The 19715-nt window shown below is 37.5% G+C and overlaps 3 protein-coding genes across 3 annotated transcripts; 1 reads left to right on the top strand and 2 right to left on the bottom strand.

The window, feature by feature from the left end:
* The first annotated feature begins 627 nt into the window (after nucleotides 1-627).
* Nucleotides 628-10416, top strand: LOC131521445 (zinc finger protein ZFAT-like). Its single transcript, XM_058746150.1, has 16 exons — nucleotides 628-794; nucleotides 1722-1883; nucleotides 2203-2466; nucleotides 2550-2726; nucleotides 2807-2960; nucleotides 3534-4852; nucleotides 5148-5380; nucleotides 5455-5539; nucleotides 5613-5762; nucleotides 5856-6029; nucleotides 6841-6929; nucleotides 7015-7153; nucleotides 7286-7410; nucleotides 8151-8271; nucleotides 8352-8500; nucleotides 9520-10416. The coding sequence occupies exons 1-16, from the start codon at nucleotides 776-778 to the stop codon at nucleotides 9748-9750; spliced, it is 3591 nt and encodes a 1196-aa protein (XP_058602133.1). The 5' UTR covers nucleotides 628-775; the 3' UTR covers nucleotides 9751-10416.
* A 319-nt stretch (nucleotides 10417-10735) lies between these two features.
* On the bottom strand, nucleotides 10736-12829 carry rbfa (ribosome binding factor A). The gene is made up of 7 exons (XM_058746156.1): nucleotides 12522-12829; nucleotides 12401-12431; nucleotides 12058-12225; nucleotides 11662-11774; nucleotides 11493-11577; nucleotides 11337-11413; nucleotides 10736-11258 (listed from the first exon to the last, which is right to left on the bottom strand). The coding sequence occupies exons 1-7, from the start codon at nucleotides 12731-12733 to the stop codon at nucleotides 10883-10885; spliced, it is 1062 nt and encodes a 353-aa protein (XP_058602139.1). The 5' UTR covers nucleotides 12734-12829; the 3' UTR covers nucleotides 10736-10882.
* A 539-nt stretch (nucleotides 12830-13368) lies between these two features.
* adnp2a (ADNP homeobox 2a) lies at nucleotides 13369-18991 on the bottom strand. The gene is made up of 4 exons (XM_058746152.1): nucleotides 18550-18991; nucleotides 18092-18209; nucleotides 17206-17298; nucleotides 13369-17008 (listed from the first exon to the last, which is right to left on the bottom strand). Exons 2-4 carry the CDS (start codon nucleotides 18197-18199, stop codon nucleotides 14303-14305), a joined length of 2907 nt encoding a protein of 968 aa, XP_058602135.1. The 5' UTR covers nucleotides 18200-18209; nucleotides 18550-18991; the 3' UTR covers nucleotides 13369-14302.
* Nucleotides 18992-19715: the final 724 nt, after the last annotated feature.

Raw genomic sequence — 19715 nt, 5'->3', positions numbered from 1 at the left:
TATAATGTTTTCTGTGGTAAACTTGGTATTATTCCAGTGTAGTCGTTGTAAACATCCTACACTCAGCTGTAATCTGCAAACGAGGCTGGGGGGAGGGTGTTTGCTGTGACTGACTGGAGCTCCTCTGGCTTGTAGGATACTGTACTTGATTGTGGGAAGAAAAAAAACATGAATGCTGAAAAGACGAAAAAAAAAAAAAAAAGCTGTGGCTGATAAAGTCGAATATTTACTTTAAGCTGTTTTTTTTTATTATTATTATTATTTTTTTTTATTGTTTTACTTCGTTGTGAATGTGATTTGCCCAAATAAACACTTTTTAATATATATTAAAATTAACGTGTATTGTTATTAATAATGATTGATTTAACTGATGTTTTTGTTGAGGTGTCGAGTTGCTATACTAATACATATTGGCAGTCAGTGGCCATTTCATGTACACCTCTCTCTTATTTTGATAAGGGTTTAAACATTATGTTCATGTATGAAAAATGTCTGAATGTCGCATTACTGATTACAAGAACACAGCAAGTTTAACCTCCAAGATCATCCAAGTAGGGCAAAATGAACTCCAGGCCGCAGGTGGCGCGCGCTTCGACACAGATGCTTTTTTGCTTGAAGACGAAGATCCATCCGCCATATTTGTTATCGCAGATTCGACAGAAACCTCTGCAGAAGTAATTTAAGTATAATGAATGCATTTAAATTGCGCTCTGGCAATACAAACAACGGTTAAATCATTTTCGAGGCTCTTTTACCTATTGCTGATTTAAAAAGAATGGATCCAGTGCAAGCAGGTAAGCAAAAACGTGATTTTCAGGATAACTGCGCTCCGAGGAAACGGCTAGTTCCGACGATTCGATAAGGAGACAAATAAATTAGGTAAAACTAGTGGCTCGCACCAGCAAAAGTAACTTTTGCCAGAGGATGCTTTAAACAGAAATTCAGTTTTATGTCCGCTGTTTACAGTTCTTTGTTGAGATAATACCCTTTCCAACTCTTTGAGCATAAACATCATCTTATTTAATGAAAACCATTTCCAGCGCCTAAGAGAAAAACACGAAACTGGTCGCAAGTTTACAAAAATGAGATGGCAGGGAATATTTTTGGTTTCCTTTTGGAAAAACCTGGGGCTTTAACAATATAATTAAAACGTAATACAACACGCATTTGCTCTGGAAAAATCAGATTTGGTATGCAGTTTAGTAACGGGTTTATGAAATGTATTGTTGGATGCCATCCATTGCATCTTGTTGAAGATCCCTATCGCAGATAAATTGACAGTGTTGGAATGACCTGAAGCTAAACTGAAACTACTAATCAATATGCGTATTAATATCAGTGTTAATAAATATATTTCCGATTTGAAAGTGTTTAAACTGAACACATTTAGACGCTCTTATTTTGAAAGGGCTTCCTGATGCTTTTGAATAATTACTCCAGTGAATTCTGTGAGGGAAGGTTTTTAAAGCTCACACATTTTAAACAAAATGATTTACATGTAGAAGATAAATAAATATAGTTAGATGTTACATATCTTTAGAGCCTTATATAATTTACCTATAATAACTTGCGTGGTAGTATGTATGTTACTTTTGAAGGATACATGATAAATTTAGTACTTGGCAGATTAAAAGCCAAATGTTGTTTATAGGAGATACTTTATAACTTAACTGTAAAGTTGAACCAAATAAAGACTTAAGCTGCTGTTTTTACATTCACAGATGGTTCATCAGTCTTCATGTGCAAAATATGCAACTTGTTCTCTCCCAGTAAACCATTGCTGCTGTCTCATGTTAATGAGACTCACAACAACGAAGGAGGTGATCCTGACACTTTTATTATAGCACTTAAGCCTTTAACAACTCAGGAGCCACAGAATTCAGGTAAGCAGCTTTGAACCCTGAAATCAACCTGTATTGGGCATTATTAAGATTAAGATTACAATGTCAGGCTGATTTGTATAACGTATTGTATTTTTATTTAATTTTTACAAAGTTGTACAAAAACACAACACCATTCCAAGAACATACCTCAGGCAGGATTTTTACATTCCATAACTTCACACATCTAAAGCTTCTTCATGTTCCAATTTAAGCTGATTTAAGCTTAATTTTCATAATGTGATGAAAGCTGTATTATCTTCTGTTAAAAAATGTAATTTTAAAAGCATTGGAAAACAAGAATGTCTTGTGTATCTTGCAGAAGTTGTTGTGAAAAGAAAGCGTGGTAGACCAAAAGGCTCTACTAAGAAAGTCCAACCAGAAAAGGTCCAGAAAAATACACCCAATCAGCAGGAGAAAGAGTCCACTGAAACACAACCACTGGCAGTAGCTGAAGAGCCAAGTGAGGATGGCAGTGATCTGGAGTGCAAGAAATGCAACCGCGTGTTCAGCAACAGGCGGCAAATCTCCAAACATATTTGCTTCGTAGGACTAAAAGAGGCTGCTGATGATGAAGAGTGTAATGGTACAAATTCATGCCGGTTGATTTTGTAGCTCTTTCTGCTTTCTGAACTGCCACAAGTTTCACCTGTCAACTTTATTGCCCAGGTAATAATACTGATGCAAATAAAATCAGTGATGAAGAGGAGGAGAAAGAGAGGACACCAAAGAAAGCTCGCGCGATGCGGACTGACAAGCTGTCCAGTGCAAAGGACCCTGAATCAGCAAGCGGCAACAAAAACCCTATTATTAGTGTGGTCCTTACCAGTCACGAGGCCATGCCTGGTGAGATGTACCTGTGATGTCAGGTGCTTTAATAGTTGAGGGAAGCATTTCAGCTAACTGTAAATTTTGCTTTATTGCAGGTGCCTCTAAGATAGTTCCTATTGAAGCAGCTCCAGCTGAACCATCCACCCAGACTGTTGCAGATGCAGGTTCCCAGGAGGCAGCAATGAAAAGGGGATACCAGGAATATGCCATTCAACAAGCTGCTTATGAAGCACCCCTCAAATCAAACAGGTTTATTTTTCATGATTTTTCCACATTTAAAATGTTAACTTTAGATTTACAAATGTAGTTAAATTGTATTGAGTATTAATATAGTAATTATACTGTCATTGCATTAATTTAGAAGCAATTAAACGTTAGAGCGAAAAAAAAGAAAAATTATATAGAAGTAATTTGGAAATAAATGGAAATTAGAAAAAAGTAATGGAAATTTCTATAGTAGTATTTGTGAATTTATGAAATCTAAATCATAGATTTTCTATAGTAAATATAGATTATGAAATTATGTAATTGCTAGACATTACTTTTTATTTATATTATTTCTATGGATTAATGAATTAATGTACTTATTATTTATTTATTTAATCTACCAATAACAAATTAGTTTTTTATCCCTAACCAGTAGTCATAAACAACTGAAGAAGTTACGGAAAAGTAATAAATAAATAAAAAATTAAATTCATTGGGTCAAAATATGTGAGACTCTGACTAAAGCAATTTGACATATAAAAGTTGTTGCATTTGTACTGATCTTGTGAAATTATTTGATACATTGATATAAACAAATCATATCTCTCGCCACAGGTTAGGACAGACGCAGCTTAAAATCTTCACATGTGAATACTGCAATAAAGTCTTCAAGTTCAAACATTCACTGCAGGCTCACTTAAGAATCCACACAAATGAGAAACCATTCAAGTGCCCGCAGTGTGACTATGCCAGCGCTATAAAAGCCAATCTTAGCGTTCACATCCGGAAACACACCGGGGAGAAATTCAGCTGTGAGCTGTGCTCATTTAATTGCCTCAGCAAAGGACACCTCAAAGTGCACGTGGAGCGAGTGCACAAGAAGATCAAGCAGCACTGCCAATTCTGCAAGAAGAAATACTCTGACGTGAAGAACCTCCTAAAACACATCCGCGAGACTCACGACATGAATGACAAGAAGGTACAGGACTCCTACAATGAGTACAGCCTCCAGACCAGGGAGGGCAAGAGACAGCTTCTGTACAACTGTCAAATATGCGACCGCAAGTTCAAGAACGAGCTCGAGCGCGATCGTCACATGATGGTTCATGGCAACAAGAGACCCTTCGGCTGTGAACTCTGCGATCACGGCTCAACCAAATTCCCAGCCTTGCAAGCCCACATCCGAAAGCATCCCTTCATCTACGTGTGTGCCATTTGCCAGGAAAAATTTGTCAGCTCTGTGCGCCTTAGGTCACATTTGAGAGAGTTCCACACAGAATCAGATGAACCCTCTGCTTTTGCAGACTCCATCAATTCCAGCTTTTGCTTGCTCAAACCAGGCGATGACATTCAGAAGGACATGTTGAACCAAGATGAGCTTAAGATCACAGAAGAGCTGTCGCAGCTCAACGCCCAGGAGCTGTTAACCACAGAAATTACTTGCATGGCTCAAGAGGACCTTCAAACTCAATGCTCTGATAGTTTAGTGGTGGAGTCAGACCTTCTTGTACAGGACTCACATGATGAAAATCCCATTTCAGACAGTATAAATAAGACAGACACGTCTGCAGTAGCACAAACACAAGAGTTGACCTGTGAAGATGCGATAAATGCCCAAAGACTTCAAGAGGATCCAATTAAAATGGAGTGCAGTATGACAGAAGATCAGAATCCTGCTGGAGGACCTGCACCTTTGACACCTGAAAAAGCACAAACACACTCTAAGCAGTTAATATCAAAGGATACATTTCCTCAAACCGAGGAAGAAGCGATTGTTCCACAAACTAACGCTGATGAGGACCTACTCGGTTCAGAGCAAGAAGAAATATCTGCTTTCAAGCAGATTGTAGAGCAGATGCAAAAACGCCAGCTTAACATGGAAGTGTTTGAACGGATTCGGAAAGTGTATGGAGACCTTGAATGTGAATACTGTGGTATGACTATCTAATATCTAATACATGAGTGCACAATCCTGTTTCTGGAGATCCTATTATCTTGCAAAGTTCAGCTCTGATCAAACAATTGAACCAGCTAATTAAGATCTTCAGGAACCTGTTGATAATTGCATATAGGTGTGTTGTAGCAGGGATGGAAATGAACTCTGCAGGTCGGTAGATCTCCAGAACCAGGATTGGCTATCCATGATCTATTATCTATGAATATCCTGCTTTCTAAATAACATCTCCACCCCTTGTCTTTCTATAACTCTTTGTAATATTCCCTCAACAGGTAAGCTTTTCTGGTATCAGGTGCACTACAATACACATGTGCGAACTCACACGAAAGAGCACCTCCATTACTGTTCTCAGTGCAATTATTCCTCCATCACTAAAAACTGCCTGAAGAGGCATGTCATCCAGAGACATTCTGACATCCTGCTGAAGTGTCCCTCTGAAGGATGCCAGTACTGTACACCTGACAAATACAAGCTTCAGGCTCATCTCAAAACCCATTCGGACATAGTGAGTGTTAAGCATTAGTCTGCTTATTCTTTAGATATAAGGGAAATCAGATCTTATTTCTTTCTCATCTTTAGGTCAAAAGAAGTTTTACATGCCCAGTATGTCAAGAGTCTGTTCCTGAGGACAAAGTTAGAGCTCATATCAAAAGCAACCATCCAGGTAAGAAAAAAATAAAACACTCTGAAATGTCCCGCAAGAGCCCTAAAGTAATGAATGTGCTGTTGCTGTACAGATGTGTCGCTGAACCACATCTCGGAAACGTTGGGAATACGTGTGCATGTGAAAGGAGTGATCGGGAAACGGGCCTCCAAATGCCCGTACTGTGATTGTTTCTTCACAAGGAACGGGGCAGATCTTCAGCAGCACATATGGGCTCATGAAGGTGGGTTTTATGTCTTTTTTTATCTTGTTTTCAAATGTATGCACTTAAATGAACCGCCTCAGTGTACTGAATTTGTTCTGTTCATGTCTCCAGGACTGAAACCGTACAAATGTTCACAATGTGATTATGCCTCAAGAAGTAAAAGCAACCTCAAAGCTCACATGAACAGACACAGTACTGAAAAAACACATCTTTGTGACCTCTGTGGAAAAAAGTTCAAGTCTAAATGCACTCTGAAAAGTCATAAGCTCATGCACACAGCAGACGGTGAGTCTCTTTCTTTGTGTTTAATACTATATGCAATAATACATTTTAAAATGTAATTTATTCCTGTGATGGCAAAGCTGAGAATCCAGTCTTCAGTGTCACATGATCCTTCAGAAATCACTCTAATATGTTGATGCTCAAGAAACATTTTTTCAGGATTATTTGATGAATAGAAAGTTCAAAAGAACAGCACTTATTTGATTTTTTAAAAATTTATTTGTATTCTTTTTTTGTATCATATAAATGTTTTTTGATCACTTTTGGTCACGTTGTTGCTGAATAAAAGTATTAATTACCTTAAAAATATACTACTGATCCCAAACATTACATATGTTATTGTATGTGTATGTAAACATTATTTATTTCTAAATATTCATCTCTTCTTCTCTGCAACGTACGCATGTTCAGCAGTAGTTTATTTGTATTTTACCTGTTCAGGGAGATTTTCTGCACCACTGTTGCATTTTAGAAATATATTTATTATAAACATTTATACAAATAATTTTGAATTGAAAACGTTTCTCTTATAGTCTAGTAATCTGTAGAAAATATATTCTATTAATCTAACAAGTAAACATTTTTCATATAGTATGTGAATAAATAATTTGTTTGAATAATGTGCATTGATGAATGATGCACAAACTGTATTAAAGTAAGTATGATTTCAGTTTTGAGTCAATTTTGATTTCATGCTGATATTGTTGTTAAATTTACTGTAATAAAATTTTAAGTAAAATATCAGAGGCTTTGTTTATTTCTGTGGTAATTTTCTTAATACATAACCAATTAAATCAAATGTTTTTTGTTGTAGGAAAACAGTTCAGATGTACTGAGTGTGACTTCACTGCTGCACTGAGACCGCATCTCCTTCGTCACATGGAGCAACATGCCTCTTTCAAAGTAACACCACAAAAGACATATTTTGGTTTTATGTTGTCATGTGTCCTACAGCCACCACCAAAGCACAATGTTTTGCCTTTCACAGCCTTTCCGTTGTGCGCACTGCCACTACTCATGCAACATTTCAGGTTCCCTGAAAAGACACTATAATAAGAAACATCCCAACGTTCAGTACATCAATGCTGGAACAGGGACGTCCACTTCCGAAACTGTGACAGAGCAAGGCAAGTCCTTCCTCACCAGAATGAAAGCAGCCTTAACCATACAACAAATACATTGATGCTTATTGTTAAACATACAGTGTTGCCTCAAACTGCATGAGTAATTGAGAAGTGTGTGTGTGTGTGTGTTATCAGGTGGAGTCAAATGTCCTGTGTGCAACTACGTTTATGGCACTAAATGGGAAATGAACAGACACCTAAAAAGCAAACACGGTCTCAAAGTGGTGGAGACTGACAGTCTGGGTCTGAATCAGTGGGAGGCGAGTCTCCATTATAATTACATGCTACATTTAGTAAAGACAAGTCATATTTATTTATATAATGCATAAACAACAATGGAAGTTGACCTAAAGTGCTGTACAATAATATTTTAGTGATAAATAATATATTAATAGTAAACCTATAATTCACCCAAACAAAAATCTGTCATCATTTACTCACCCTCATGTCACTACAAACCCATAAGTCTTTGGTTAAATGAGGATATTTTTAATAACATCTGAGAGGGTTTCTGTCTCTCCATTGATAGTCCAAGTAATGAAAACTTAAAAGATCCAAAAAGTTCATAGATTAAATTAAATCTGTTCATCATATAAAATGATTGTATCTCTTCACGAGACTTGGATTAAACGGTTTGATTTATGTAGATTCATTTTATGATGGCTTTATGACTTTTTTTTGGATTACCTTAAATGAAGGGAGAGAAACTCAAGTTTCATTAAAAATATCTTAATTTGTGTTTCAAAGATTAACTAAAGTCTTATGGGTTTGGAACGACATGAAGGTGAGTAATTACTGACAGAATAATAATTTATAATAATCATTAATAAATTACTTTAAGGTTGAGCAAAAAAAGGCTTATTACTCCAGCCTTTGGACTCTGACATTCATTATATATTTTCTTACAGACAAAGCAGTGCATGATTGTTAAATCGCCTTAATTGCTGACATATTCTCAGCTACTACACTTGCTTATGATCTTATTGGTGTGTTCATTCAGGTAGTGGAGTCAGTGGAGGAGCCGGCCATGCAGTACCTTCACATAGCTGAGACTGAGGATCCACAAGGAACAGAGACGGCTGTGTCAGCTCTGCAGGACCTGCGCTTCAACACACAGAACGGTCAGAAACAATTGCTTCATTTCTTGAACTGTTGGTACATTTCTGTAAAGTTCATATCTAAACTCATCATTTGTGTTCAGGTGTTGTGTCTGCCGCAGCAGGAGACAGACTAGACCCGGCGTCTGTCAACATCCTGCAGCAGATCATTGAGCTGGGCTCAGAGAATCATGATGCCGCTGTGGCTTCTGTGGTTGCCATGGCTCCCGGTACAGTTACTGTTGTAGAGCAGGTATGGTTTGTATACGTATTTGTGTACCGACAGACCTCTCTGCTTCTGGAGAGCTGCCCATACTTACCTACTGTAATTTTATTGAGTTCACAATATATCATCTACACTCTCTGCTATATGATTATTGCTTAGGAATTGTTAGGTTTATTGTCTTGCTATGTTTGGTATCACTTTTATGGACACTTTAGTAACTCCCTATAATCAAATGATAGTCGTGTGTTATTCAATATTGATAGTGTCTATATATGAATTCAAAGGGGTCATAACATATTCTACAGTTTTAAAAAGTTACATTTATTTTATGAAATTATTCAGCAAGAGTGGATTAAGTTGACCAAAAATGACAGTAAAGACATTTATTATATAACAACACATTTCTATTTCAATTAAATGCTGTTCTTTTGACATTTCTATTCATTAAAGTATCCTGGGAAAAATATCATGGTTTTCATAAAAATATTAAACACAACTGTTTTCAATAACAATAATAAATGTTTCTAGAGCACCAAATCAGCATATTAAAATGATTTATGTAGGATCATGTGACACTGAATATTTGTTGTCAAAGGAATAAATTAGATTTAAAAATATATTCAGATTTTGAACATTAGTGTACATTTTTTCCCATAAGGTTTACTTACAGTATTAACCAAAAATTCAACTTAAACTTTCATTATTTAATTTTCTCTTTGACCCTTACAATTAAACAAACTAATACTGGGTCCAATATATGTTTTTGTTGTTTTTTTGCTGAAATATGCCACATAAACAGTTCAATTCGGACTGAGATTTTCAGAGACCATGTTAATAATAAGCTTCAGCTGCTCACCCAGTTTGAATCCTTGATGTGTGAGACATGTATTTATGTATTTATCTGACGTCAGGCATTTGTGAGTCATTTTTGTGGTTACATTTTCAATAAATGTGCTTTTGGATCTCTGAAAGTTACAGCATGTCTTGCAGCATGAAGAACACCTTGAATCCTTCAATGATAAGAATGTTCTTTCCTATCATCCTAGGTGGAGGAGGAAGAGCCGCAGGCCAATCATGCCATGATGATCCAAGATGCACTGCAGCAGGCTACAGTGGGCCTGGGAGAAGAGCACCATCTAGTGGTTTCTTCAGATGATATGGAGGGCATCAAAACTGTTACGGTGTACACACAAGGAGAAGACGCATCCCAGTTCATAGTCTACGTTCAGGAGGCAGTTCAGGAGGCTGTGCAAACTGAGGAGACCACCACAGTATAGAGCATAGTAAGATGGGGTTTTAAAACTACTAGCTAGCTAGTTCAAATGTTTTGTTTTGTTCTGTTCTTTTGCTCCGTTCAGGTCTTGAACAGACTATTGCAGCCATAACTAGAGGTTATAGGGACCTATCTTGCACAACTGTAAATAATCAGAAATGAACAGTAGCAGTGAATAGTCTTAGACTTGTGCTACAAAAAAATAGATGTTTCCTGACTAGGGGAATCAGCAGAAGCAATAAGGTTTTTGCAAAAATCATGAGGCCTATCACAGTAGATAAAGCCAGTTGCACATAACACAGAATCTATTTTAGAAATTAGATTTTTTTTTATTATGTTATAATAATTATATATTATAATTTTTTTTTTCTCTTATGTACTATCATTGCCTGCAAGCATAAGTATGTATGTAACAGAGTTACTGTGTGACTCTGGCCTTCTCCACATTTTTATATAAAACTCCCATACAGTGTATGGCTATCATAATAGTAAACCAAGTTATTTAATGGGTGGTGTTGTGTATTATTGACACTTTTTTTTTTGCCAGTAAATGAAAGTAAATTTAAAGTGGTCTACCAATACAGCAGCAACTACACTACCGTTTAGACGTTTTAAATGATAGGAGATATTTTTGAAAGATGTCTCTAATGCTCAGCAAGGCTGCATTTATTTGATCAAAAACATAATTTAAAATAGTGTTATTTTAATATATTTTAAAATGCAATTTATTCCTCTGATGACAAAGCTGAATTTTCAGCAGCCATTAGTCTTCAGTGTTACATGATCCTTCAGAAGTCATTCTAATATGCTGATTTGGTGATCAAGAAACATTTATAATGATTATTTATTGCATTTATTTGAAATAAGTTTTGTAACATTAAAAAAATGCCTGTTGATCATTGTAATGCATCCTGGCTGAATAAACATTAATTTCCTTCATAAGGAATCCTACTGAGCCCAGACCTTTAAATGGTAATGTATATGACTGACTTTATTCAGCTGAACACAAAAGATATTTTGAAGAATTTTGGGAACCAAACAACTTTGGAGCCCATTTACTTTTTCTCCCAAGCTTGAAGATTTTTATTAAACACTTCTATATAACATAATATTACAAGTGACCAAAAAATGTGATTTCAGTGTCTCCTGTTATCCTCTTCCATCAACTCTGTGACCTGGCTATCCACCAGGCTGTCCTCATCACCGTCCTGCTCCTCTATGTCCTCTTTTTGAAGGCTTCTGGACAACAGAAAATCTTTAGGAGTGATATCATTATCCTTCATCCATTTGGACTTTTTCTTCTTTTTCTCTACGAGTTTCTGCTTCCTCATATCTGCTAGCATATCCAGCTGCTCTTGTGTTAGTCCTCCAGCAGCAGGACTCTGTGTGAAAGAGTCTCTCGGCCCCTTCTCTCGTTTATAGGCTTCGATCTGTTTGTGCAGAGCATCGTGATCGACACCAAACAAAACAGGTCTTTTGTCGTGTTCAGATTCCATCAGCTGCAGTTTGGCCCTTTGGAAGATTGAACAAATTAGAAATTCATTTAAAAAAAAAATTGATTTAGTCTTATTAGAACTAAATTCTTCTTACCCAACATCGTTGGTAGATAAAACATTTATGCTATCTTCATCTGGACCAAAATCTGCTTTCTTGAGAAGGTTTTCAATCTAATTAGAAAAAAGAAAAATAATATATAAGATACTCCATCTTTTATCACTGTAAACTCAATGTAAAATCTATCGTTACCTCAGCGACAGCAGCATATTGTTTATCTCTGATGAAAACCACAGGTGGAACATTGCCAAGGATTTGGTGAGAGATCAGAAGGTGCCTGAAAAATAAAACAAGCCAAATTATGGAATTAATTTTTCAACTCCTTAAACCGAAAGTAAGATATACTATGAAAAATACATACCGTATACGAGGAGCACATTTATTTAAAGCCTGCTGAATATGGCTGTCTTGCTCAGCTGACAGACTTGTCTTCCAGTATATTCGACAAGCAGAGAAATCTGGTGATAGTGAAACCTTGCGTGGACAAGACGACAAACAGTTTAGGGAAGTACTGTAAACAACATTTGTAAAAAGCCTCATTTTCTCACTCATATGTCCTTCCAAAACTGTATTTTTTGTCCTTACAATGGACATATATAAAAATAAAAATAAATCATCTTTTGTATTCTGCGAGAAAAGAGTCATACAGGTTTGGAATGGCATGAGTGATGACAGAATGTTCATTTTTGGGTATACTATCCTTTTAATTATTGAATAGTGGTTAATTATGGTGAGGAATTTACTTTCCATATCCTACTTTGGAAATCTGCATGTTGTAGGCACTGATCTCTGAGTTGATCTCATAGGAGCTCAGTAGGTCTACCACTGCTTTGTAGATGATGATGTTGAGAGTCCTCACACGAACACTGTCCTCTTTATTTCGCTTTGATGGTTTCAGAAAGCCAGGCTGACTAAGTGCTGAGGCCTGGATGGGCAAAATGTGCGAAAGGCCAGTAAATCAGATTTAATGCGCGCAGTCATACTGCTTACAGAGTCAACACAGCTTAGTTGTTAACATCTGCGATATTTTAAAAGAGTACACAGTACTGAAAAAGACAATACATAAAATAAAGAAGTGAATTTAATATATATATTCTTACCTGCAGAGGAGATTCATACCATTGTTTTTTCCTGTAAAGAACGATAATATCATACAACTTTATAGTCAAAACTGTCATAACTTTGTTTATATATTAATTAATTATGCAAACCGAGACTCACTTCTTTTTGGCCAGCATCTTCATCAGTTTGTTGCCTCCAGACAGACAGGCTGAGCTATGAATACTAACGTTACTTTCTTTCACCATAACAGCCCAGGACAAGCGCTGCGTCTCCGGTCGTGCTGTCATGTTATATATCATGCTTGTTAATGCAGTCGTATATCGACTAAATGTGCATTCTTTAGAGCAAACAAGTCTTTTGACAGCCAGCATGATCACCAGCTTAGTATATCTTTCACTCACGCGACAGTTTTAGCATCATCGACTACATTTGTCTGAGGGCGAAGGGTGAAGTAATTGAAAGCAGATCGAGTCGATCGACGACAGGACAACTTGCCTCATTCTCTTAGGTGCTTTGGTTCTGTAAGTTTTATTTCTTTCCATTTTCTCCATAGGTTTTTTTTTTTTTTTAAATCTTAAGTTGCAAGCCATGAACTAAAACATTTAGAGGTGAATCCCAACATTACAAACATTTATGTGAAGCAAATAATTATATTTGAAAATCAGAAAAAAAGAAAAGAAAAAACAAGACAAAGGTACAAGATTTGGGCGAGTAGGTAAAGATTTCTTTGGGTGATATAGTTTTTCAACAGGAATTCCATTGTTGATTATTTAAATAATATTTTTACTGATATAAAAATGAATAATATCAATAGCTTCAACAAAAGCATATGCCATCGATTTTCAACCTCATAGCTCACAGTAGATCTGTTTAGAAGTTATCTCAAAATCAGTTACCCTGTGGAGAATATGAATGGGATTTTTACTTCTGTAACCCTGCTATTTAACTCTAGTTAATGTTTTCACATTTTGTTCCACACCATAAATGATAAATTATCAAACCTAAACCACAAAGCATGTTTTTAGTAATGTAGTCTGTTTACAAACTGCAATGGTTGTCTGATTCCTCAAGCATTTATATTCATGTTCTCGAGATAACTAGTCCTCATAGCAACTTAACTAAATTTAAAAAATAAAATAAAATAACAGTCATAAATTTAAGAAGCAGTTTCAGTTATGACCATGTGTAATAAATTTAATGACAAATAACGAATTAAACATATAAAATACCAGTAAGTCGATAACAAAGAATATCCTGTTTGTTCAGTCACAACCAATTTATGTAGTAAACCACACATCTGTAATATTTAGTCACGTTTATTCCAAGAGGCAAATACAACTGCAAACTTTAAATAGGACATGGAGGCACTTGTCTTTTTTCACGTCTGAAATAATTACAGTGTATTATATGAAGGCGGGGGGAAAAAAAAAAGAGAGAGAGCATGAAAACACCATAAAGTGTCCCTTCCGGTGATACAGTTATGAAATGCCACCTAATTTGCCAGTTAGTAGTAATAGTTAACCAAGTCTTAATTTTCTGTACAGTTCTAATATAAAATGTTAGACGTAAAACTATTTCACTACAGACGTCCCCAAATGTATATTACAAGTGAAAAAACAAACAAACAAACAGAAGTATTATTCTAATATAAAAGATGGGAAAGTGAGTGTTTTTTCTTGCAATAAAGATATGTAAACAAAAAAAAACTTTTTAACGTCATCATATGAACTATATACAACAATACAAAAACGTAGAGTGTAGAGTCTTTTCAGCATTGCTGTAGGTTCGCCTTTTTTCCAAATATACTAATGCCAAGAGGCAAACCATCTTATAAATGTGTAAATCAAGTAATTTTAAATAAACATTTTGCAATGGTTTACATCCTAGTGTGAACATGCTGCATACAAACATAATTCATCTAGCAAACTGTTTAGCCATTTTTACAGAGGCCGTACCTCTGAGATGAAGAGGCCATGTTCCATTTCATTTACATCCTCTTGTTTAACAGTTACCCCTGGGATGTAGAGGTCATGTCCCATTTCACTCACATCCTCTTTTTTAACTGTGACTGGTACCCCTGGAATGAAGAGGTCATGTTTCATTTCATTCATGTCCTCTTTTTTAACAGTTACCTGTGGAACGAGGCTGTCATGTTTCACCTCATCCAATACCTTTTTTATAACAGGCTTCACCTCTGGAATGAAGAGGTTGTGCTTCACCTTGTTCACTTCAATCATTTTGAACCCGAGACGTACACAAACCCTCTTCTTCTGAATTGCTTTCAAGCACTTGGTGAGCTTGCTGTTGAAGTGAGCCTTTACGTCAGCCTTGTTTATCCACAACCGGGAAGCTAGCAGTTCAATTTCGGGCTTCGTCACGTATGGCTTTCTGTGGAAGTACTGCGAAAGGAAATCTTTTCGGTCCTCAAACGATGTCATCTCCATTCCCATTGGTTCCAAGATGAGCTTAACTGGAGGTTCAGGGACTTCTACCTTTGGAACTTTAGAGTTCCTTCTCCTGTTCTTCGGCGTGATTACTTCTCTCTTTGGCTTGGCAATTTCAAGGACCCCCTGACAGGCCACGTCTAAAGAACTGGCCATCTGAGGAGGATCACATAAATCACCATCAGGACGTTCCGTTGTATCTGGATTCAGTTGCCTCTCTGCTTCCTTGACGGCTTTGGGAGCACAACGGCACCGTTGCACGTGAATGGAGATTGTCTTCGGTGTCGATTTTTCAGTATACACCCCGAAACAATATATGCATTTGTATGCAGGTGTTTTTAATATTGCATGAATGGTGGGAACGATGTGGTGTTTCGTTTGAAGATGGCTCTCGTAGTCCTCGGAGTTCTGGAGCTTTACTTGGCAAAATGGGCAGGCATTAGGTGTCGTCTTCAACGTGGTTGCGTATTCTGCCTTGTCTGGATACATTTTTATGTACAGCTTATCTTGAGAGCTGGTAACTAGTGCAAGGTTGAGCTCTCGGTTGTCAAGAAGATCTTTGGGCACGTCTGTGTTCAGATTAAAAGTGTTGAACATGAGGTTCCCCTCATCGTCACAGTCCAGATTAAACTGTTCTTTAATGAAATGTCGATTTTCCTTGATTTTCAAACTGTGCTCTTTATTGGTGTGCTCCATGATCTGCTTGAAAGAGTAGAACATCTGAGGGCAGAACAGACACTTTAAGCCATGCAACAAATGCTGGAATATCCCCTGCTCTGTCAGTAAAATCTTGCACCTCAGGCACTTGACTGTGTGATCGTCATGTTTCTTCAAAAACGGCGCAAGCACGGCCAACTCATTCGGCACAGAATTTCTGTTTATCGCCCTCTGAACTGTAGGCATGAGACCCGCGGGCACCACCGCTGAATTTGTAGGTTGGCTGATCTGATTTTGCGTCAGTACCACTTGAGCTGGACCGCCGTGGACGGGAACTGTGACTTGAACGGGCGCTAGAGTGTAGGTTGGGACACCGTTGACTTTGTTGCCTGTGGGAATGAGACGCACGGATTGCGAGGCTATGAGGGGAGTTCTGGGAACCGACTGGTTCAGCTGAAGACCTTGAGTAACAAGAAATGGTGACCTTACACCCATTTCGCCCGGGAGGTTGACCTGGAGGCCAGGCGGAAGAAGAACCTGCTGTGCTTGATGGGTCTGCGGTAGCCTGGGCATAGCCATAGTGATAGGTACCGTCTTAGGTGCGCTTTGCGGCATGTTTGGCATCATCATATTGATCGGCTTCACTACTGGAGAGGTAGGCAGGACTTGCCGCATCCCGCTGGGGGACTGCGGATGCTGTGCATTCTGAAGAGCGGCAACAGTCGTGCCCGACAATAAAGCTTGCGTTTGTGGGGACAAAAACATCTGCCCTGCACCAGGAGAGCAAAACAAAGCAGCCGCGCTGCTTGGGCCGGCCAGAAGAACAGTACCGTTTCCATTTGTTTGTTGCATCTGCTGTGGCACATAGTTCGGCCTTGCAAGCAACGTGACCTGTTGCATCGCTTTTGGCGCAAGGTTCAGCAGATTCTGTAGTCCAGCCATTTGGTTTGTGCAGTCTTTTTCGATTATACAAGGCATTATTTGCCAGTGCAGGTCTTTGTGCTTCTCTGAACTCAAAATGTGATAAAGTAAATGTTCAATGGTTTCTGCAGGCAGTTTGCACACTTTGCAGTGATATTTCACTGATGCGCCGTCACGTATCTGCTCACCATCAGTCTTTTGCTTACTGTCCGAGCCGAGCCCAAAGTAGCGATCCAGCATCGCAGCATAGTGGTTGACCAAGACGTGTTTCTTCATCACATATAGTAAAGAGTCATGATAGCCACACGTTGCACATGTGTATCGGTCATCGGCAGCATCAGCGGAAACTGTCACTGACACGGTTTTTGGTGTGTGGGCCAAAGTGTGGCTAGGGTTGCTGTGAAGAGGTATACGATGGGTTTTTGATGGGAGCATGTGGAAAAACTGAATGTGTTGCTCTGTGACTTTCGGTGCGCTGACAAATGGGCAGTAGGGGCACATTAACAAACAGGCCACATCCAGATTATTCCAGTGACAGCGATGGATGTGACTTCTGAATGTGGGTACTGACCGGCTGGAGTACCAACAAAGACTGCAGCACAGAGCTTGGCTCCGGTATGGATACTGAGGAACAAAAGTAATATCATGATTAATATGACATGAAATAACATTTACAAATAGTGTGTACGGTGTAAAAAAATTCATTCCACTCAAAATTAAAAGTTTAAATCACCAACTTTCTTTAATAAACTCAAATGTTTTTAAAAATACAAATGTTTTAACATATTTTACAGAGCAACATATGTTGCCTACATAATCACCTTTTTTTTCTTTTTTCCAACATGACCATCAGTTAAATCATCCCATTCTGTGTTGTCAAAACTTGCATCACCAGCATCAAAACCTTTGTATGTCTGTTGGAAATAAAGAAAATTTAATTAGCAGATATAAATGGCATTCGTGTAAATTATCATTGATTTTATGAAAAAAGAGACACTACAAATAAAAATATAATTTTATTATAAAAGACACATTTATTATTAAAATTACATTAGTCATCATCTAGAACTCATTTAAACTAAATGTAAAAATAGATGGTAATGAGCATGCAGTCAAATATGCAATATCAATTGACACTAATCTCACTAATTAACGCTAATATCAGCTAATAATCAAAATATTGTGCATTCCTATATTTTTCATTAAGGACCAATTAACATATCATAACTCAATCTTCTGGTGAAATGACAGACTTCTGGTGACATATGCTGAACTTCTCCAATCATATGGTCTGCTTAAACACCATCTCTTCCTTATAATCAACTGCAAGCTCGCATTCAGATCTGCTTCCATCAAACTGAGAACCAATAAATAGTACTAAATCCCCGCCCTAGATTTTTTCCATAATCGGTTTCTGATGTACTTCACAATATGGAAGAAAAGAGCTGTCTCCGTTACTTCGCAACTTTAATAGTAGTTTCTGAAAAACTGAGATTGCCATGTTTTGCCAATGTTTGTAAAGTTCTTTGAAATAACTGAAATAATTTGGTAAAGTCTTACTAAACTGTAGTGCAGTCAAAACTTGGGACGACTTCATACTGTATAGTGCAGTTATCGAATAATCATCACCTTAAAACGTCTGTCAGCCAATCAGAATCGAGCAATAAACAGATGCTGGTATAAACACAACATATAACGTTAACCTACCTCCAATAAATCTTGACACTGCTGTATCCCGATGTCACACAAAATACTTTTGACGCGTTTCCTTGGACGTCTGAGTTTTGTCAGGTTCTTCACTGGAATTTGATACATTTTGCTGATCCTGAAAACGAAAACAAAAATAATACGAAACGTGGAACAGCCTGTCAAATCAATGCACTGCGCTTTCAAACACCAAACTCAGTCTGTATTTGGCGAGAATCTAATGGACATTTAAGAGATCTCTAAATTAACATATTATTGAGGCCTATAACATAGTTATAATAATTATAGCTAGTTGTAACTATGTACCTAGCAAGGTCTGTATTTCAAAACAACCTCGAACACATCATTATAATTTTTTTTTTTTAACCAGCCATGGATTTTAAGTAGTATTAACGCAAGAAAGACCTACATATGTCATTCATAACCCGAACTGTATTAATGACTGAACCTGTGTCTACCTTCAGTACTCTGGCACCGAGCTGCGGTTGAGTTGATGGATGTCTGCGTGCGCCCGTTTTCTTCCGGCGTCACTGGAAGGCGCGCAGTATGGAATCAGCTACTTCATCGCGCGAAGCATCCGGGTCGCGCTCAATCCGCGTTCCTTGTTGCACTGGTGATCGCCTGTTGAAATCTGAACAGAGCGCAGGATTGCCCACTTTTGATTATATCTCACTAAAACATCACCCCACTCCTGCTGAAAAACATGGCGTACAGGAAGACGGGAAGTGACGTTTTCTGATTTACATACTGCATAGTGCAGATCCACCAATGGGAGAAAGGTGGGCTGATCTTGCAAAGTTGATCAAAGTGATGGTCATTGGTTTATTGGAATTAAGCATAAATCCATGGCTGGGGTCTTCACCTGTGAGTGATGTAGACACACCTGTGGCACAACAACACCTTCAGAGGTGCTTTTATTGGGAGGATGGATTGATGGATTCAAGTGTGACATGATGATGAGAAGGCAACAGTAATAATGTTCATGTAAATAATGTTGCTTGTTGTCTATTATAATATGCAGAGGATACCTGTTGCTGTTTAGGTGGTCTCTTGCATCGTCGCCACAGCAGGTCAGTTCAATTTTAAACTATTGACAATTCACAAGTGCAGTGAAGAACATTTATGTATGTACCTAGAACATACCTGCATTAGGACTGTCAGGACCCAGAATTAAAAACACAGAAACTGCAAACTTCATTACTCTCAAAGGTTTTACTGAATCCTTTCTTGTCCATGTTACTTAATTAATGCATCACTTGAACTTAAATGGATAGTTCACACAAAGATGACAATTCTATAATGATTAAACCCTTACGTCGTTCCAAACTTGTGTGAATTTTTTTTTTCTTTGGAACATAAACAGAAGATATTTTAAGAAATGTCTCAGTGTTTTTTTTTTTTTGTCCATTCAATGGCAGTCAATGGTAACCAAAACTGCTTCCTCAATAAATAAATAAATCATACAGTCATACAGGTTTGGAACGACATGAAGTGAGTATGAGTAAATATTGAGTTTTTATTTATGGTTCAACTATCCCTTTAGTTTAATAGAGTCTTGTTAGCTTTATTTGACAAGTGTTGTTCTGTCAATATAAAACTAGTGAGAACAGCCAAACGGATAAAC

Source organism: Onychostoma macrolepis, chromosome 16 (genome assembly GCF_012432095.1).
Source record: "Onychostoma macrolepis isolate SWU-2019 chromosome 16, ASM1243209v1, whole genome shotgun sequence".
Lineage (NCBI taxonomy): Eukaryota > Metazoa > Chordata > Actinopteri > Cypriniformes > Cyprinidae > Onychostoma > Onychostoma macrolepis.
The sequence above is the reverse complement of the archived record's forward strand: the minus strand, read 5'-3'. Positions and strand labels throughout refer to the sequence as shown.

Bases quoted from the DNA above. Each gene is read 5' to 3' on its own strand.
- LOC131521445 (XM_058746150.1), top strand. The intron at 1,884-2,202 runs GTAAGCAGCTTT...TGTATCTTGCAG, and splicing joins TCAGGAGCCACAGAATTCAG to AAGTTGTTGTGAAAAGAAAG. The intron at 5,540-5,612 runs GTAAGAAAAAAA...GTTGCTGTACAG, and splicing joins TATCAAAAGCAACCATCCAG to ATGTGTCGCTGAACCACATC.
- rbfa (XM_058746156.1), bottom strand. From the start codon at position 12,733: ATGCTGGCTGTCAAAAGACTTGTTTGCTCTAAAGAATGCACATTTAGT. The intron at 11,414-11,492 runs GTAACGATAGAT...TTTTCTAATTAG, and splicing joins AATATGCTGCTGTCGCTGAG to ATTGAAAACCTTCTCAAGAA. The intron at 11,259-11,336 runs GTAAGAAGAATT...AATCTTCCAAAG, and splicing joins TTATCTACCAACGATGTTGG to GGCCAAACTGCAGCTGATGG.
- adnp2a (XM_058746152.1), bottom strand. From the start codon at position 18,199: ATGTATCAAATTCCAGTGAAGAACCTGACAAAACTCAGACGTCCAAGG. The intron at 17,299-18,091 runs GTAGGTTAACGT...TATTTCCAACAG, and splicing joins AGTGTCAAGATTTATTGGAG to ACATACAAAGGTTTTGATGC. The intron at 17,009-17,205 runs GTGATTATGTAG...TTTGTTCCTCAG, and splicing joins TTGGAAAAAAGAAAAAAAAG to TATCCATACCGGAGCCAAGC.